At 48.0% G+C, this 18,744-nt stretch overlaps 7 protein-coding genes across 7 annotated transcripts; 1 reads left to right on the top strand and 6 right to left on the bottom strand.

The window, feature by feature from the left end:
* Window positions 1-142: 142 nt before the first annotated feature.
* BHQ10_010084 (uncharacterized protein) lies at window positions 143-1,060 on the bottom strand (the record flags this gene model as incomplete). Its single annotated transcript, XM_040872675.1, has 1 exon — window positions 143-1,060. One exon carries the CDS (start codon window positions 1,058-1,060, stop codon window positions 143-145), a length of 918 nt encoding a protein of 305 aa, XP_040738586.1.
* Window positions 1,061-1,577: 517 nt separating this feature from the next.
* Window positions 1,578-2,233, bottom strand: BHQ10_010083 (uncharacterized protein; the record flags this gene model as incomplete). Its single annotated transcript, XM_040872674.1, has 2 exons — window positions 1,578-2,106; window positions 2,160-2,233. The coding sequence occupies 2 exons, from the start codon at window positions 2,231-2,233 to the stop codon at window positions 1,578-1,580; spliced, it is 603 nt and encodes a 200-aa protein (XP_040738585.1).
* Window positions 2,234-2,930: 697 nt separating this feature from the next.
* Window positions 2,931-3,671, bottom strand: BHQ10_010082 (uncharacterized protein; the record flags this gene model as incomplete). The annotated part of the gene is made up of 1 exon (XM_040872673.1): window positions 2,931-3,671. The coding sequence occupies one exon, from the start codon at window positions 3,669-3,671 to the stop codon at window positions 2,931-2,933; it is 741 nt and encodes a 246-aa protein (XP_040738584.1).
* An 869-nt stretch (window positions 3,672-4,540) lies between these two features.
* On the bottom strand, window positions 4,541-5,064 carry BHQ10_010081 (uncharacterized protein; the record flags this gene model as incomplete). The annotated part of the gene is made up of 2 exons (XM_040872672.1): window positions 4,541-4,547; window positions 4,601-5,064. 2 exons carry the CDS (start codon window positions 5,062-5,064, stop codon window positions 4,541-4,543), a joined length of 471 nt encoding a protein of 156 aa, XP_040738583.1.
* Window positions 5,065-6,312: 1,248 nt separating this feature from the next.
* BHQ10_010080 (uncharacterized protein) lies at window positions 6,313-7,038 on the top strand (the record flags this gene model as incomplete). The annotated part of the gene is made up of 1 exon (XM_040872671.1): window positions 6,313-7,038. The coding sequence occupies one exon, from the start codon at window positions 6,313-6,315 to the stop codon at window positions 7,036-7,038; it is 726 nt and encodes a 241-aa protein (XP_040738582.1).
* Window positions 7,039-7,599: 561 nt separating this feature from the next.
* BHQ10_010079 (uncharacterized protein) lies at window positions 7,600-14,270 on the bottom strand (the record flags this gene model as incomplete). Its single annotated transcript, XM_040872669.1, has 10 exons — window positions 7,600-7,745; window positions 7,795-8,572; window positions 8,618-10,196; window positions 10,247-10,764; window positions 11,243-11,584; window positions 11,639-11,971; window positions 12,034-12,439; window positions 12,880-12,930; window positions 12,984-13,831; window positions 13,890-14,270. 10 exons carry the CDS (start codon window positions 14,268-14,270, stop codon window positions 7,600-7,602), a joined length of 5,382 nt encoding a protein of 1,793 aa, XP_040738581.1.
* A 1,176-nt stretch (window positions 14,271-15,446) lies between these two features.
* Window positions 15,447-18,307, bottom strand: BHQ10_010078 (uncharacterized protein; the record flags this gene model as incomplete). The annotated part of the gene is made up of 7 exons (XM_040872668.1): window positions 15,447-15,466; window positions 15,529-15,791; window positions 15,839-15,900; window positions 15,953-17,692; window positions 17,743-18,099; window positions 18,157-18,238; window positions 18,291-18,307. The coding sequence occupies 7 exons, from the start codon at window positions 18,305-18,307 to the stop codon at window positions 15,447-15,449; spliced, it is 2,541 nt and encodes an 846-aa protein (XP_040738580.1).
* Between the last annotated feature and the right edge of the window lie 437 nt (window positions 18,308-18,744).

The following is an 18,744-nucleotide window of genomic DNA, read 5'->3' as shown; positions in this document are numbered from 1 at the left end:
TTTCATTCTGATATATTACTAGTAATTGGTTTCTACTGTGTATAAACACTTGAGGATCAGCCATTTGGCTTAAGTATATGATCATTTAATCATTTATCAATCATTAGTCCGAAGTAGTAATACATGTATTCAGCCTACATGCTCAAGCAACAGGCAAATCCAAATCAACCACCCACGGCGCATTATCAGCACTGTAACTTAACGTAACAATACTCGCATTCACAAAGAGCGTCTCCTCGCCATATCTGAGCGGCTCCTCCGCACCACTCGACACATCGATATATCGACGTCTATTGTTCATTACTACCTCACGATCTTCCTTCTCAATCTCGGAATTTTTGTCAATACTCCAATCACGACGTACAGCACCATACGCCTCATGAATATGCCCAAAGACATGCAACCTCGGCTTTGCGCGTCGACACGCTTTTAGGAGGTTTTCACAGCCAACGCTCTGCCCCCAATTGATCTTGTCCAATATACCAGCTGGCGGACCATGCGTAACCATGATATCCACGCCCGGAAAATCAGGAACCCACTGATTGACACTTGACGCAATCGGGGCAGTATTAGGATTAAATCGATCTTCGTCCCTCTCATACCCAAAAGCCCATCCACAGAATTCAGGCGTATACGGCGAGGCATAAACAGTTACTTTGGCACCATTTTTGAGTGTAAATGTGCGGACTTCTTCCTCCATATACACAATCCCCGCCTCCCTAGCAGACTGATTCGTATACAGAGCTCTAATCACCTCTGAATCCTCTCGTCGCGCAGAACCATGCCACCTTCCACCCCTTTCCGCATAATAGTTCCTGTCATGCGTGAGATCATGGTTTCCCGCAATAACGATTTTGAGTTCTGCGTCTACGTCTTGTTTCAGCATGGCTATGATGGTTTGGTGTTCTGCTTCACGGCCGACTTTGGTGAGGTCACCGGCGTGGAGGAAGATGTCTGCTTTGGGGAGTGGGTGTCTGTAGGGTTTGTGGATTAAGGGTGCCGGGTGAGGGGTTTCGGTATGGGTGTCTGAGAGGATGCAGACGCGTGTTTTTGTTGTCATTTTTTTTATTTGTAGTGTTTCGGTAGATTAAAGATGTATGTTGGTGGATGATGATGTTGTCGTTGCTGTTTCTATATGCACTTTGTCTCACGACAGTACAGTTCGAGGTTCCTCTCATATGATCAATGAAGATTAAGTGACTGTAGACGTATGGAATAGTTTGACGATGAGGGTAGCGACATGTCGTAGGCAGCAGAGCTTCTTTCAATGTTGAATATTATACGTACCTACCCCATATGGAGTCGCCCCACTGGCGTGACAGACGCTGCCGTAATTGGATCAGACTTTTACTCTAGGGTTAGTAGGTGAAAAGTTAAGGCAAAGAAATCGTTCCATTGACAAGTCTACAGACATTGATCCGCAGATGCCAGATCATAAACATGATTTTTTGGAAAGGAATTGCTGCGTCGCAAAACTCCAATACCACCCATACCCGTCACTCTTTTGAACAAGTAATTTTGAGATTATTGTGGAAGTTAAAACATGACGAAATTTATTTTGAGGCTATCCTCCTCGTTTACTTCCTGATCGCACGCTGGTAGAATGCCAACTCCTCACCCTCCAAGATGTAACCATCGACACGACCGCTCTGGCCGGGGCGGGACGAGACAACGGCGTACAAACGACCGGCCTCGAACTGGCGCTCCAAAGCATTCTCAACCTTGCCAGAGGCGGCGAATCGGGCAGCCTGCTTGCTCTCGACGCTCTTGCTCTTCTTCTCTTCAGGGACCTCGGACTTTTGCTGGCGTCTTCGGCCAAGGGACTGGCCGTAGTGTGCCTCGTACCATTGTCTGAAGGGGGCGGCGTCGACCTGGACAACGGCAGAACGGGTGAGGGTGTTGGTACGGACAAGTTCGTTGTTGGAAGGGTGGAAGGCGACCACGATCACGCGGACCTTGCGGGAGATACCCTCGGATCCCCAGGAGAAGTTGCCGGAGTCGAGACGGAGACCACGGTACTTGGTGTTTCCACCGCGGGTGCGGACAAGGTGAACTCGCTTGGGGCCGATACGAGTGTTGGCTGGCTGACGACCCTTCTCGAAAGCTCTGTTTTGTGTAAGTTATGATTCGTGAATCCTCAGTCGAGACTTGAATCGTACCTCTTCTTGCGGTAGGTGGCCCTCTTCGCACCGGTGGCCGAGCGCTTGTGGCGGGAATCACGAGAAATACCCATATTGGCGTTTGATAAACAGGACCACTGAGAGAGTTAGTTATGTTCAGGCCTGAAGAACAAACAGAAATCGTAGCAGAAATCTTAGGAGTTGCAATCGAAATCGGATCCAAAGAGCATGAAAATATCGTGTCGACCGTGAACGTCAATTCAGGCAGATTTTTTTTTCTATATTTTTTGCCGTCCACTTCATTCCTCCTCTTCCTCGTATACCCTGCCAGCCTGAGGAACAACGCACGACGACCGATAAAAATCCACACTCCTTGTAGAACCGAAAACGAGAGAATTGCAAGCCGTAAAATTCCTGGTTTCTGAAAATAAATAATCGCAGTCAATCACTAACCTCGAATAGTTGTGGTCGTTCACCGGAACAGCGCTGGGTGTCGTTAAGTTGTCGTGGTCGAGATAGTCGATTGAGGACGGGTCTTGAATTTCGTGGTCGCAGTGTGCCTACCGAGAACTTGCTCGCTTAGTGTGCCCTACTGATCTAGCTGGATGTGGTTAGTGCGACAGTCGCCAAGAGGTCACGTGGAAGGCCATCGCCAATATTTTATGCCTGAGGCATTAATGGCTAATTAAGTTTCTAAGTGGATAAGTAGTAACTTATGAGAGCTTGGGCACACCATTTCTTGTTTGAAGATTGGAAGAGTATTCGAATGTATTCATTAGGTACACTATATAGTCGCAACAATGACCACAACTATCCCCTCAAATTCGGCTTGTGCTGGGCCTTCAAAGCCCTCTTCTCCTCCACCAGTGCATCAAACCGTTGCAATGCAGTAAATCCTTCAATAAAATCATTCAGAACCCACAACAACCACACCTTCGACCCAATCGCTACACTATGAGGACGCAATCTGTAAATCGACAGATGCAGGGCTTCGATCCCGTGAATCACGACCATACCACCAATAACCAATGGCTGAATCTTGTAACAAAACGCCGCGAAGCCGGGGACATAATGGAGTAAGCGCGAGTATAGCTCGGAACCAGGCACAAAATTCGATCGCCGCGAGAATGCGATGAACGTGGCCAGGCAGACGGTGAACATGACAGCACTAAAGCCCCGGGGTCGGCGGTACTCCTGGATTGTGATGTCGGATCGACCCAGCGTCTTTAGACAGTACTTGTGCATCTCAACCACTTTGCTTCTGACATCCTCGTATCCTCTCAGAGCCGGTTCGAAGGGGACGAAGAAATTCGTGCGCGACGATTTTGGGCGATTAGGATAATCGGCGGTAGAGATGGTCATGCCAGACAAACGGATCTCTTCGATCTGGGCGGTTTGCGCTTCGGTGTAGGGGACTTTGCTGTACACTTCGAGAAACATGGAAAGACTGTCACGGTGATCGCTGTTCATATGGGATACAATGCGTTGTTTTTGGAGCTTTTCCTGGCGTTGAGGGAGAGCGGCCTCGCTCGAGCTGATTGTGCTGCTCATTGCTCTGGTGGTGACTGAAATGTCAATCGAGAATTCGTAAAATATTTGTTTGGGACAAGTAGAAAGAGAGGTTTGAAAAAGAAATGGAAGAGAAAGAGGGGCTGGGCGTTTTAAAGATCGATGGATTGGAAGTTGGCAGTTGTACATACAAGCGGAGATGTCTAACCTCGGCCGATTTCTACCCCGTGAACAGTGGGCATCGGAATCGTGAACAGTGGAGCACCTGAAGGCAGAATACAATGAAATCGATGCCGGACATGCAACTCGAACTAAGGGCAATTTACGTATTGTTTGTTCTTGAATTGCTGGTTGCTGACAATCAGATTGAAGCCTGGACCTTCAATGAGTAGCTGTTCGTAGTAGTAGTGACATGTCTGCCTGAGGCAGCCATCCTGCTATATCGAAACTCGTCCATGATCATACGTGTAGTCCTCAGAGTGCTTCCTGTTTGAAGTGGCTAGTAGAATAGCGTATCTACTCTTGAATCGGTTCAGACATAAATTGAAGTCATTAGTATCATCCTACAATAGGTTTAGGCGTATGCCACCTACTTACTCCTTAGGGCTAATTCTGCCCCATTACTAAAATTTCATTGAATGAAAAAGAAGTTTTTAGGTCGAATTAAACTGCATTCATGGCATGAAATAACTATCAATCGCTATCATGAAAATGAAAATCGTTACACAGGAAAAGACATGAAAGTAAATAATTGAAACACAGAAGGTGCAAAAGCCCAGAGCTGAATGCCGTGAAGATCTGTACATTTGGTCGAAAAGCGGTCGTGTCTAGTATGTTGAAAATCGGATGGGAGATGAGTTTTGCTTGGTCGTTGAAGTGATGGAAGATGTCGACAGGTGTGGCATAGATGATTAGGCGCTGCATTGAATTAGTCAAACTCTCATACAGATCTTCATAAAGAGGTAACTTACAGTAAAGACAGAGTAAGATCACCGTGTATAGCGGCCTTCAACTCAATCTCCACTTCCAGATTAACCTCCAACTTCAGCTTCAACCCTTCCTCATCGTCAATGCCCTTCTTAGCATCCGACGCAAGCTCCATCTTTCCACCGCCTTGTTGTTGCACCGCATTTCCTCCGTATGGAGCTACGGCATCGTCGTCGTCGTAGTCATCGTCATCATCGTATTCATCGCTGTAATCGTCCTCGTCGTCGTCCTCATCGTCGTCATCATCATAGTATTGACGGCCACGAGCCTTTCTTCGGCGCTGTAGTTGTCCTCCTTCATTCTCAGCGTCGGACTCGGTTATGGGCTCATCGGGGTCTTCGTCTGAGTAGGAGTCGTAGTCACTGCCGCCTTCGGAGTAGTAGTCGTCTTCTTCTTCTGCTTGGGGAGGATCCTCCTTTTTTTGCTTTTCTGCGACAGGGGCAGACATTTTGTTTGTTTTGTGCTTTCTTTTTCGCTTGAATAGAGCGGTGGTAGGTGACGGTAAGAGGTAGACAGTATGAGAGGTGACGGTGAGAGGTGAAGATATTGGGGTGTAGGGGGTGATTCTCGCCAAATTGATATCCGGATAATGATTATCTACATAAAGGGACGGAATGGGTTAGACGTCATGAGAGAGTTGGACGGGCACCGCTGGCCAGAGCCAGAGAAGGAGATGGTGTCATCGTCTGTGCCTATCATGCATGACGTATCTGCTATAGTATTCTCTCTACTATGTATGGACTATGGACTATGGACTAAGGGACGGTAAGCCACGCCACATCCACCGTCTGACAGTTGACGTCCAGACTTAAAATTAAAATTAACCATCGTCAACGGCGTGCTATGACGGAAGAGACATGACAGGCAAGCCACACTCTCAGACAGACGGTGGATCAGAGTCCGTGCTGGTAGACTCACACTATGTGGGCTAGTGATAGCACGAAGAATAAATCTCCGAGACGAATCCGAGTGGTGGTTGGGCACGGATCGCTGATCGAACGCCGTCGAATCTATCAATCCAACGGCGTGTCAGTCAGTCAGTCAGTCAGTCAGTCATTGCAATTTCCACGTTGTTCTACTTTTTCTACGTACGTACGTAGTAAAATGAATGGAGAATGCCATCAACGAAAAATCTCTCTAGGCCTAGAAGTCTAAGAGCTAGTAGCACGCTGTACTTTAGGCTTAGTAAGGTGCGAACCGGGCAGAACGACAGAATGGAAAGAGCGAACCGGACAGTGCTGCAGTCTAGAGAAGGAAGCCACGAAAGATGGAAAGAAGGAAAGATGGAAAGCGGACCCCCTGCCGGTGACGTCAGTTGGCAGCCAATCAGGGTGCAAGGCATCCCACATGGTGATGCATGGCGCTCCACTCTTAGCGTCCCCCGTACTTTTGTACTATGTAAGTATGTGCTACAGAGTACTACACACTCAGTAGTAGTATCCCGCCATGTTAGCGTGGTCGACAACCCTGGGCCGGCTTAACATTGCATGTACTATGTAGTACTCACACGTCATATTCGACTGTCACGGCCTGCCCGGTGGAGACGATGACGCCGTGGGCCTGCCATCTCTGACGTCGCGCCGCAGCCTTTTAAGAGATCGGCCCATCTATATCTTGTCACCTGTCTCCAAGACATCATATAAGTTTTCTCTCTTATCATCCACTTTCCTACAATCGATTTTCTCTTTCTCTCATCATGTCCTCTGAACAAGCCAACAACAACCCCGACCTCGCTCAGGAGAACAGTTCCTCCGCTAGCTCTTCTGCCCCCCAACAGCCGAAGAAGCCTCGCAAGCTGAACAAGAAGCCTGTCGAGCCTGAACAACCCAAAGAAGAACCTAAGCAAGAAGACAAGGAAGAGCAAGAAGAAGAACAACCCGAAACAAAACAAGAAGACGACGAAGAAGAAGAATCTCAGGCCATTAAAGAAGAGCCTGAAGAAGACAACGAAGAGGAAGAAGAGCCCGAACCAGAGCCAGAGCCAGAACCACCCCGTCGCCAACGACGCAGCCGTCCCAACAGACGGATTCAGCGCTACCAAGACCCCGAAGACACTGAAGAAATCGAACGCAGCGACATGGAGCAGCGCCAACAACAAAAAGGTGGCCGTCGAGCCCGCAGCGGCGGTAGCAGACGCCAGCGCCAACAGCAAGACGGCGCTCTTGGTCCCTTGGGTGGTGTAGGCGACGTCGGTAACACCGTCAGCGGAGCCACAGACATGGTACAAAACACCGCCGGTAAAGCTGTCGGCGGCGTCACCGATTCCGCCGGCAAGGCCCTCGGTGGTGTTCTGGGCGGAGGTAAAAAGGACGACGACGGCGGCAAGGACGAGCAGCTCAGATTGCGGCTCGATCTGAATCTAGATATTGAGATTCAGCTCAAGGCGAAGATTCACGGTGATCTTACGCTGGGATTATTGTAAGTCCACCCTCTGTCCTTCCCCTTTATCATTTCCCACTTTTGCCGTTCGTTTGATTGCCCACAATAATGCGATGATGGGTTCAATCACATCAGTTTTGCCATCATTAGTAACATACCTAACTCATAGTTCCTAGGAATTAAGCTGACGACTCTCTCAACTTTTTTTCTCAGAAATTAACCTCTGAACTTTTTATCTCACAACGTCATGATACGGTTACGACCTTCTATTCGACTCTCGATTATCTATTCCACGACTTGAAAGAATTTTTTCCTTATTTCATCATTTTGAGAATGGTTAGCGATTTCCCCGTTTTTTCTTGGATATAGGGCCCGATGTCTTATATTTTCGTTTGTCTCTTATTTATCTTATGATTCGATGTATCATTGCTAGGTAGCGTAATATCCAGTCATGATGTCAAGACATGTTGGAATGAAAGATCTATGTTCAATTCTCTTCTCTTCTCTTCTAGTACCGTAAATCAAACCATGTACTCCAACCGATGCTACTCGAGATAATGAAAGTGTACATGCAGGTAGAATGGGTATGTACCGGTAATTATAATTACAAACCAGCTATACTCATCAAAACATACCCAATCGTAACCACAATCACAAATGAGACGAGACTGCCCGGTATACCCCGTGTAAGGAAGTGGCTGACGCGAAGGTATCGTTGTCCCGTGCCAGGGATTTCCATCATAATGGCCGCTATGAACACATTAGCTTGAAATTCAGAAGTAGAAAGGTAGAGACGCACTCATATTCGGGAATCCACTGGTAGGCAATCCCATTGCAACAGAACACATCAATGCACTCGTCATAACCAACAGATTAGGATGCGGGTTCTCCATTCCGACGCCCACTTGTTGCACGAGAGGGAGCACAATCAGTGCCGCAACCGTGTGCGAGATGAACGTCGCCATGACCAAAATCAATGCGGAGAATACGAGTAGAACGCCGTAGAGGCTGAAATGCTCGACTTTTTCTGTGATTGCGCCTGCAATGGTATGCAGTAATCCCGACGACGTGACGGCCTTACCAAGCACCAATCCGCCCGCAGCAAGGATGATGATGGTCCAGAGGAAATTGTTGAAGTCTTCTTTCGTCAGAATACCGCTGCCGAAGAAAAGAACCATGGGTATAATGGCTATAACGCCCATGTCACCAAACACTTTGTCGAGTTGGTGGTTGAAACACCAGAGGACAATCGTGATGAGGGTCGTGAGAGTGACGAACCACTGCGTGCCGGTGAAGCGGTCTTTGACGGGGCGAATGGGGACGATGGTTGTGCCGCGACCGGGTTTGAAGCTGACGAGTAGAATAATCCAGATTGCGAGAATGCACAGAATGCAAACGGGGATTGAGATGAAGAACCATGTTCCCCAGCTGATTGCTGGGTACATGTTCTCCAAAGCAATGATGTTCTGCGGCGAGGCAATTGGGGACGCTGCACCTCCGACGTTTGCTGCCAATGCAATTCCTAGAATGAGCGCTTTAGAAAAGTTGGACTCCGAAGGCAAGTTGCGTAGTAAGGGCTGAACAGTTAGCATTAACTCCAGACCGAAAAGAGAGTGACTAACCTGAATGATCGAGTAGCAGAGCACCGGCGCAGCAACGTTGCTGATCCACATACTCAAAAACATACTCACGAACATATTCGTAATCAGAACAATACGAGGACTCGTTCCCGCTTTGCTCAATACAAACGTAGCCATGCGACGAGCGATGTCATACTTGGACAACGCCGCCGCAATGGTAAATCCTCCAAGCAACAACATAATAACTGATGTCCACATGGACGCAAAGACGACTTTGAATGCTGTATCTGGTGCCAAACGTGCATGTGGTTTTTCTTCCGATCGCAAAACACGAAGTACAACAACCAGGAAAGGAATCAACAGTGACGTAACGAACAAAGGAATAACCTCAGTTGCCCACAGCAGACTGACAAACACCAGCATAGCCAAACAATTTTGCTGCTCGGGTTTCTCCATAATCGGCACCGAGAGCAAGATGACAAAAACGATAATAATACCAACCAAAGAAAAGAACGATAGACTGCACACCCATTCGGGAAAGCGCCAACGACCGAGAGGTGTCTGAATCTCTGTTCCTTTACTTTCAACATCGCCTTGACGCTGTGCCGTTGACGGGTCGTGATCACCGCCGAGGAGAGTCCGACGGATTCCCATGTTGGCTGCTTGTGCCTTTCGCTCGATGCCAATCATTTCTCGCCATACTGTATTCCTCTCCCAGACGACATGCTCTCGCAGATGGAGCCGAAGTTCTCTTGTTGCGAGTGCTAGGTCACCTCTTGTCACGATCTCGGCGTAGACATGCTCCATACGGCGGATGTTCTCGTCCACGTGCTCTGCCGTTGCATCCGTAAAAGGATAAGCCGGCGAAACAGTGCCATTGATATAATCCCTTCGCAAGTTGCGATCCAGAATCTTGTCGTACTTCTTCAACGCCTTAGAAAACCCCGTTTTGTTTAGTTGTATGTAAGACTTCAACTCGCACAACGAGACATAGACACTAATCACGCGTTTCTTCAAAGCAATGCCCGCATTATAAAGATCCAACACATGAGGATCATGCTGCCCGTCATCAAGACGCGAGTTGCCGAAATGCCACAATCGGGAATCGCCCATTTCGCTCGTGTACCCCTCCGATCTGTCACCACCGACAGCATCCTGAAATCGTCCCGCATGCGATGGATGTCGAGACCCGGGTCTGTGATTCTCTTCGACGGGAGACTCAAGGTCATCGCTATCGTGGTCATCCTCGTCATCGTCATCACTAATCGTACTCTCGCGCCGATTTGGACCCAGCCCCAACGAATGCAGGATACTCCCCGTCCGCGGCCGTGATCCAATACTCAACGTTCGAGACTTAACCACAGCCTCCGTCACAGGCTCCATAGCCAATCCATCCGTACTATCTTTGTACTCTGCCAGCTCCTTGAGAACATCCTCCACCTCGCCAAAAATCGTGAGTTCTTTGATCTGGTAGAAGGAGCAGATTTTCTCTAACTCTGCGTCTAGCGCTCGTCGGAAGATGGTGTCCGTGTCAACTGATGTATCGAGGAGGGGAGAGGACTCGGAGTCAACCGCGCCATGGCCGTCGGAGTGGTGTATCTGCTTTTCGAGACTGTAAATTCTGTATCTAGCATTAGCAACCAAGGCAGCACGATGCAGTTCTGAACGTACAATTTCTTGAGGTTATCATATGCAATATAATAAGTACTCCATTCTGGCACCGAATTAAACTGAAGACTATGCGAGAACTTCATATTGGCGGGGKCGTATCCTATCCGTAAATGGAACTTGTCGAGCCCGCGATGTCGCGTATCAAGAGCTTTTGCCCAAAGTATATGAGGTCGTCGACCGATATTTGACTTGCAGCTGATATTCTGCGGCTGCGCCGGATTCACACCCTCGGAGTGTAATTGTGAAAGCCCGGTTCCCTCGTGATCTTGACTTCCGCTGTGTATGCTAGCTTTATCGTCATGTGGAACGAATACGAAATTTATCCCTGTCGCTGTGCGACGGTGAATTGTCGAGGATGTGTGTGGTGTGACGCGCTCAGTAGAAAGTCGAGTAGTCTGAGTATTTCGAGTAGCAGAAGGAGGACCGGCCTCGAGCGAGACAAGCTCAATGTTCTGAGACGCCACGGCGTTTGATTGCTCGAGCGGTGAAAACTGATCGAAAGTGGGACTCGACCCGTACTGTTGATGGTGGGAGCGTTGGGGCCGTCGTTAGTTCTGATTTCGCTAATTCATGTCTATTGAGGCTTTCGTTTCCGTGAATTGTGTAGGTTGGAATTGAGGTCGAGGCTCCACAGCTTGAGTGTCTTGACACCTTCACGAAATGCGTTGGAGAGGCCAATAGGGGCAGAGTCAATTTGCGTTGCGGTTGCTGCGGTTATCAGAGCCAATCAGAAAATATCAGCTATCAGCCAATAGTACCTCTATGCCTAAGAAAGCTCGATACGATTCATACGAGACGTCAAAATAATGTGCTTGTGATGGTGGACAAAATTAAGAGGATAATGTACATTTTCGATATGGAAGACAACCCGTATAAAACCAATCCCATGCAACAAACAAGACGATATGGTTACCGCCCGCCTGTAGGAGCTTTCAACTGCAAGTTCGATCTACCCGAGATACCAATCTTATGAACATGCTCCCTCTTCTCCCATACACCGCTTCGTCCCTCCGCAACGGCAAGAAGCTCATTAGCAACGCGAGCCGCCAACTTGCCATCCTTTCTCTTCTCTGCAGCCTCCAAAATCCATCGGATAGCCGTCCGGCGTCTCTGGCGCATCGCCAGGGGAACAGGCATGGGCACTGAGGCACCACCACCAGCTAAACCTTTCTGTTGACGGATTTTGATCAGAGGGCAAACAGAGTCGACGAGGAGGTTGAGATATATCACCGGGTTAAGTGGAAGCTGAGGGCTCGGTAGAGATGTAAGAAGGCGTCGTCTTGGGTCGATCTTGGGAGGGGCCGAGGTGCGCAGAGTATCGAGGACGAATTCCATATCCTAGACCTTCGAGTCAGCTATGGCCCAACAACAATCTCAAAACGTAAAAGCTACCTTCTGTGCACGACTAAGTTTACCATCCTCCATAAGCAATTTCGTAAATTGCTCAACAACAGGGTCATATCGTCGCTTGTAATTCTCCGTCTTGGGCAGAGGTGCAGGCATGCCGAACTTGAGGCCTGGGAGGTTCTCAGCAGCCCGTTCTGTGGCAAGATCGATCATGCTTGCGACGGTGGCTATCGATGGGTCCTCGGCTCCTGTGGGTTGTTGTGTGACTTCTTGGAAGAGTCTGGCGGATGTGGAATAGGATCGAGTTCCTTTCTTGGCTGCCTGATCGCGGATGACCTTGGGTGCGTATTTGAGGGCGTCTTCGTCTCGTTTCATAATCTAGAACGTCACTTTAGAAATGCTTTTGTCTTCGCTTTCACTTCATGGGATATCAGACTAACCTCCTCAATTGGTGTGCCTTGCTCGAGTTCCGGTGATCCAGGCGCACTTCCATCACACTTCTTTCCGTGCATAATCTTATCAATGGCAACAGCCTCCTCGCTGACATGAGGTAATGCATCCTGAGTCGGGCCCTTTGGCTGCTCGACCTGCTCAGGGATATCCTTCTCAGGCGTGGACGAGTATAACCGGCGAGAGGTTTCCTTCATATATGAGGTTCGTCCATTGCTCCAATTGATAGGGGTTTGTGTGCTCTGGCGAGACGTGATGGTGAGCGATTGATACTGTTGGCGGAGAACATTTCTCGCGGCGAAGAGATTGATGCGTGGCGCCATTTTGTACCCAATCGAATCTCCAGTAAATTTTTCAATTTTCAAGATGATTTCAGTATGCTGGTCTACAGATTGCCTGGTGGCTTGATTCTGCGTGTCGTTCGTTGATCGACCTTCTCAAGTAATTGCGGGCTAATCCAAGATTCTTGTTAGGGAAAATGATTTTCCGAGCCGACCATCTTTGTCGCCGATCGGCTGTTAGTGTGTACGCATTTACAGGTCAACTACGAGCCAGTGATACATTTGCAGTTTTTATTTATTCAATATAACGATGCTAAAATTCCATAATCATCCAAGAGTACGCCGAAACAGCCAGCCAATTTATAAGGATAGATATACACAGGTTTTCATAGCGGTGTCATGATTCACCAAATGGTAACAGCAACTTCACCTACTGCTACTAGCTAGACACATTTTTGAGAGAGAACATATGTCCTGTGTCGCTGAACATGGATTTCCTTTCTTCGGCCAACGAATATATCCTATTCAGACTTGAAGCTTCTCTTCCAGACTTACCGAGCAGTGTCGTCTGGGTAGACATAGAAAGCGATCGCCAAAATGGCGTACCTATAAACATGTTAGCGATGTGAAACCTCTCGAAAGTATGGAAGTTGACATACATTCCCAAACACAATCCACCCTCCAAGTAGTTCGACTTTCCATCTTGAATGAGGAATATAACCACCAAAGCAGAAATGAAAAAGGAAACTGTTTCAAAGATATGAAAGTGCAAAGTCATTTCAATGCCCATAATCCAACCAAGAATGACGAGGAATGGAGTGACAAAGAGAGCAATCTGTAGACTGCTTCCAATAGCAACACCAATCGCGAGGTCCATTTTGTTCTTGAACGCCACGACGACAGCAGTGACATGCTCAGCAGCATTACCCACGATCGGAATAAGAACCAAACCTATGAATGTCTTGCTCATGCCGGTCTTTTCGACAATACCCTCAATACTGCCGACAAGATACTCGGCACAGACAGCAACCAGCACCGTAACAATGACCAAAGCAATACCGGCTGCTAAAGGATTAAGAATATGCTCTTCGGGTTCATCTTCAGCCTCAGCTTGCTGGCCTTCGGCGTCGCTGGAAGATGATTCCTCGAAGAGCTTTGCGTGGGTCTTGAGTTGGAAGACTAAGTACATGACATAGAGAAGTAAGAGAATAATTGCAGTGCCGCGGGAGAGTAGAAGAATGCTTTTCCTTGTATCCTCAGGTGCGGTCTGGTAAGAATCGGACATGGCTGCAAAAAGCGATGCGGGGATGATAAGAGAGGCCGACGCAACAGCCATCAAGGAGGACATGGTGGAAGCGACGGTAGAGTTGAATCCCTGCTCGGGATAACGAAGACCACCAATCAAGAAACAGCAGCCGAGAACGAGCAATATGTTAGACAGGATACTTCCGAGCATACTGGCTTGGACAACGCGAATCTGGTTGTCTTTTAATGCGATGATGCTGACCTACAAACGTTTGTTAGTTTTCCCTTTCGTTAATCTTCGAAGGATAGTGGTTACGTACAATCAATTCGACTGCATTTCCAAAAGTCGCATTCATCAAGCCACCCAGCGTCTGTCCCATAGTGGCAGCAAGCTCCTCAGTAGCGAAGCTCAACAATGAAGCCAATGGCATGATGGCAAGGAAGTTTAGCACAAAGACAGTCGCAGCACTCCATTCCAGGACACCAGCGACAATGCCCAGGGGGACAAAGACCAGCAGGACGTTGACGTAGTTATTGGTCAGAGTTTCCCAGGTCAAATGCGCAAAGTGCGCAGGCCATCTAACCCAGAAGCGAGGGTCATCTCTGTAAGGTGCCTCAGAGTGGTGATACCCTTCAGAATAGGTGCGAGGGTGGATCAGCAACGAGCGCTCATGCACATCCGTTGATCCATTTCGTGTCATGGTGCGTGTACGCTGGTGCGAGCCTACTCGATGAAACTCTCGAAAGATGTTTTTCTGAGAAGAGGAGTTTGATGGAGCTGTATAAAGGATTGGAAGTCACTTAGGTCAGCAAGCTATGCCCAAGTGATGCCGATACAGGGATGTTGGGCGCGAATCAAATCGAGTCGATTGGTGACACTGGACGGGACATGGATGAGGCGGTGTTGGCAGGGAACGGCGGAGAATAAGACAAACAAATGTGACAAGAAGCAAAGAGAACTATCGTGATCGAAGGAATGACAGTTATAACAGCAGAGATCAAATGTTGGACGTTGTATGGGCAGGCCGAAATCAAGACGTGATTGTTGGGGAAGAGGGGTGAGCAATATTGCTGCTCTTAAGGAAGGAAAGAAGTACCTCTACCTGGACGACTCATTCTTGCCTAGTACGCCTGTTGCTGGTTCGGCGAATGAGAACAGCCCACCAAGCTTTTCACTTTGGATCAACTGCTGGGTTCCGTCTGTATCAATTCGTCAATTGATCAGTACGAGCTGTTTAGAAGAGCGAATCGAGCCCAGAACGACGAGACACGAGTGCGGAGAAGCTGGGTACAGCCACAGGCCAAGCTCTGTGCAATTTAATCCGACTAATGGCGATTAAGTGCTGTGAAACGACCAAGGATAAGGTCGCTAGTCTCAACTACGGAGAAAGTGTGTATCAAAGTCACGATGAAGAGGACGAGGCAGCGCGGAGATAAGCCAAGCTTCTTTGATGACGCTGGCTGCTTTGCACAGCCCCAATGTCCACGATTCATCCAAGCTCTCCCATTGGCTGTAACTCTGCCAAGCTCTGCCTGCAGGATGTGATAAATTACATCGTCATACACGATCTTTCATACTGTGACGACAGTGCACGAGACTACACATACAATTTGGACGTTCTAATACATATGGTGCGTACTGCCATAACAGCGAGTTCCCACTGAATGTGTAGACTTACACGTGACCCACCAAGCCCTGACCCCGTCAGCTAACCCTAACACTCCGATTATTGCGATGATGGGCAGGAAAAACAATTCTATATTCAAAAGGCAAATATATTAATCAAAGGAGTGATAATCCAATAAAAGGAGAGATCTGAAAAATGTCCACGAATTTCGACTCAAGTATTTAAGAGTCCAAAGGTCCAAAAGCCCACTTAGTTTCCACCTTTTAGACCTGCAAGTTGGTTAGACAAAATCTGCCACCACGTGCAAGCGCAAGGTAGAATCAGAACATACCTGCAGCATATGCAAGATACCATGTACGCGTAGCTCCGCCATCAATCCAGGTCATGTTGAAGTTTGGCTGGTTGAAAAAGTCGTATGCATTCGCTGGGTCTATGATGGCCTGGTTGGCGAATAGCACTCCTTTCCACCCGCCCGATGATACAGAGGACGCTGGTGTGCAGGCTGCTTGAGCGAACATGGCTTCCCATTCTTGTTTCACAAACGTTTCGTTGCGAGTATATGCGGATGAAGGTAGCAGAGGAAGCATATGAATGCTTAATATCGTCAGTAAAGTGAATGATGCAGAGACGGTAGCACTCACCCTTGGATGAACTCGAGATTGGTACCAAAGTAAGTAGTATGATGAGCCTTGTTCTCAAACAGCTGTATAAATTCATCAGCTATCGCCGACTTCAAGGGTACAGGGGCTACTCACTATGCCAGTAACCTTGTTTCCGATAAAGTTGCTTGGATGGTTCAAATTATCGTCTTCCATGAGGAAGTAGTTCTTCAATGACCTCCGCAACAAGGCCAACATCATATTTCCTCTAGCTTCCATACTCTTGTCGCCAATAGTCTTTCCCCACATCTTCACGGCGTATGCAAACATGGCATCTTCCGATGTTGACTCTTGATCCTTCCCATCAGCCGATTCAAAAAGACCCTTAGCCCAAGAATGTCCGTGGAACCAATCAAAGGCGCGCGAAAAAGGGAAAGAAGGATCGTTAGATACAGAGTTACCGGCATCACGAACCAGCATGTTCACCCACGCTTTGTTGGCATCATTAAGCCAGGAGGGATCGAGGGCACCGATGATTGCAGCCGCGTGGATGAAATACCCATAATGAAAGTGATGGTCGTTGTAGCCAGAATTACCAAAGTCCTGGTTCAGGTCGTTCGTAGCATACGCAGCACTGGATACGACTCCTTTCCAAGTGTTATCATAAACCAGGGGGAACTGCTGTTCGTTATTCACAAAGCGCGTAAAAGCCTTCTTGAGACCATCAAGCGTGGATGCAGCCAGGTCTGGGTTGTTGGCAAGCTCATGGACGGTATATACCAAAGTAGCAAACTTGCTCAAGACCTTGCCGCTATAGTACATGCTGTTGAGATTACTTTGCGGATCGACATCAGGGGTCAGCTCGCTTTCTGCCGCAGAGTAGATAGTCTGCTGGACATCCGATGAAAATGTCCCAACACTGCCGAGAGATGGTGACCACGGCGCAAAGTCCATATCGATTGGAAGATCGCTCTCAACCATGGTCCATTGATCGGCGGCCACAGCCGTCATGTTTCCTTTGGTAGTTGAGCGTAGTTGTAATGGGTACACAGCAGTCCGTGTTTGCGCATCGAATGATTCGACGTGATGGGGCAATGCGAACATCAAAACAGGTTTATTCGTAGCAGTCTGGCCAGCCTTTTCCCAAGTCAATCCATATGTACCAGTGTAGTCACTGACAGCCCCATTGATACTGGCAGATCTAGCGTATACACCAGCACTTGCATCATACACAACTTCGCCTGAACCACCCGCAGGATTCTTTGCGACTTGTATCGTACCAGAAAACCCCGACGGTCCTTGAATGGTAGTGCTTGAATCGCCGAAGTTGAAAGCTGGCTCGACACCGGTGTCGTTATCAGGCGTGACGTAGAACAGCCAACTCTTTCCATCTGCCAGAGTGACACGGTATTTATATGTTCCTTGACCGATCGCACCCACACACACCAAGTCCTGAAATGTGATGCAGCTTTGTACAAGTGGTTGTAGTCCTGTATAGATACCGGTCACAAAACCCATGCCCTGGAGCACAGGAAAAGTAATGCTGTTGCTTGACTGATCAGAAGGCCGCAGAATGACATCGGCAGAGAAGCCTGTCATCCGGTCGGTGTTCAAGACAGTAGAAGGACCCAATTCGCTCGCAGAGAGAGTGATAGACTGCAAGCCAATGGGATTCAAGTAATACTCTACTGGATTGCCTGGGAGTGCGTTGCTTTTGTTCCCATATACCAGTTGATCCAGGTCGATATGAGAGATCGCCAATCCCCAACTCTGAGCATTTCCACCGCCCTTTGACCATACCAGAGAATAAGGCTGAGTAAAGGAAGATGTGGCCTGAGTTCCTAAAAAGAAGTTTGCGTAGAATTTATTGGTTTCAATGGGAGTAGTTGTGTTCACCTACACATATATGTTAGCGATGAAGCCTGACAAGACAGGACACTACCTACAATTCCAACTTTCGGCACGGGATGAACTTCCTTTACGGGAATGTTCGTAGGGACAGCATCCAAGGAGACTGTCTCGAAGATATCTTGACCATCCATTCTTGAGAGAGAAGCAGTAGCTTTGGCTGTAAAAGATCTGTGAATGTCGCTGCTACTGTTCCGGCTGGTGCTCGATTGATATACAGTAGAAGTTACGGTGACTGTAACAGTGACTACTGCTGCTGGAGCTGAAGCGAAAGGGGTAAAGGGCCCGGAGCCAGGAAAATCGTCAAGTCCTTCGATAGGATCAATGCTGATGGAGGGGTATGGGAAAGGCTGTAGAGATGGATGTCCCTCGGTCTCTAACTGAGACTGGTATGTCTAGGGGTAAGGTTAGCATCGTTGAACTAGTCACCTTGGGAAAATGTATCAGCGTACTCCTTGGGTTTGAACGTCAAGTAATCTTGCAGTATTTGGAGGGTAATGTGTGACCAAGCTCGCAGGACTTTGAACCACAGATCTTGAGGTTTTAGGTAGCTAAATATCGTCAGTCCGTAGAGCGAAACGCATACCTGCAAGAGAAGATCATACTGAATATGTTGTTCGCGATGGGAGCTGAGGAAGGCAGTATATGCCCTGAATGTTCAGAGTCCATATTAGTATAGTATTCAAAATAACAAATAAATAACGACTCATGTTGGCAGTTTATGAGAGAAACAATCTTCCAAAGAATGACTTTTTAATGCAAGCGAGTGACGGGTTCATTTGGTGACACTATCGTCTAGCCAAAAGCACATTGAACAAACGAGTGACGGGGCGCTTTTCTTTCTTCAAGGAGCCATAAGATATAAACGAGAGACTATAGAGTGACGTTCAAAAACAGCCACGTTCAAACAGAGTCCGAAACCGAGAATTCCGGGGACAAATTCAGTTAAGCATGGGTTGCACACGCAGACATATACCGGATCAATGTTTGTTGATGAGGGGGACAACGCATGACCAGCATGCCATCAAGCATTGGATCGA

This window comes from Talaromyces amestolkiae (genome assembly GCF_001896365.1).
Source record: "Talaromyces amestolkiae strain CIB chromosome Unknown scaffold29.1, whole genome shotgun sequence".
Taxonomy (NCBI): domain Eukaryota; kingdom Fungi; phylum Ascomycota; class Eurotiomycetes; order Eurotiales; family Trichocomaceae; genus Talaromyces; species Talaromyces amestolkiae.
This window is presented reverse-complemented; position numbering and strand designations above follow the sequence as displayed.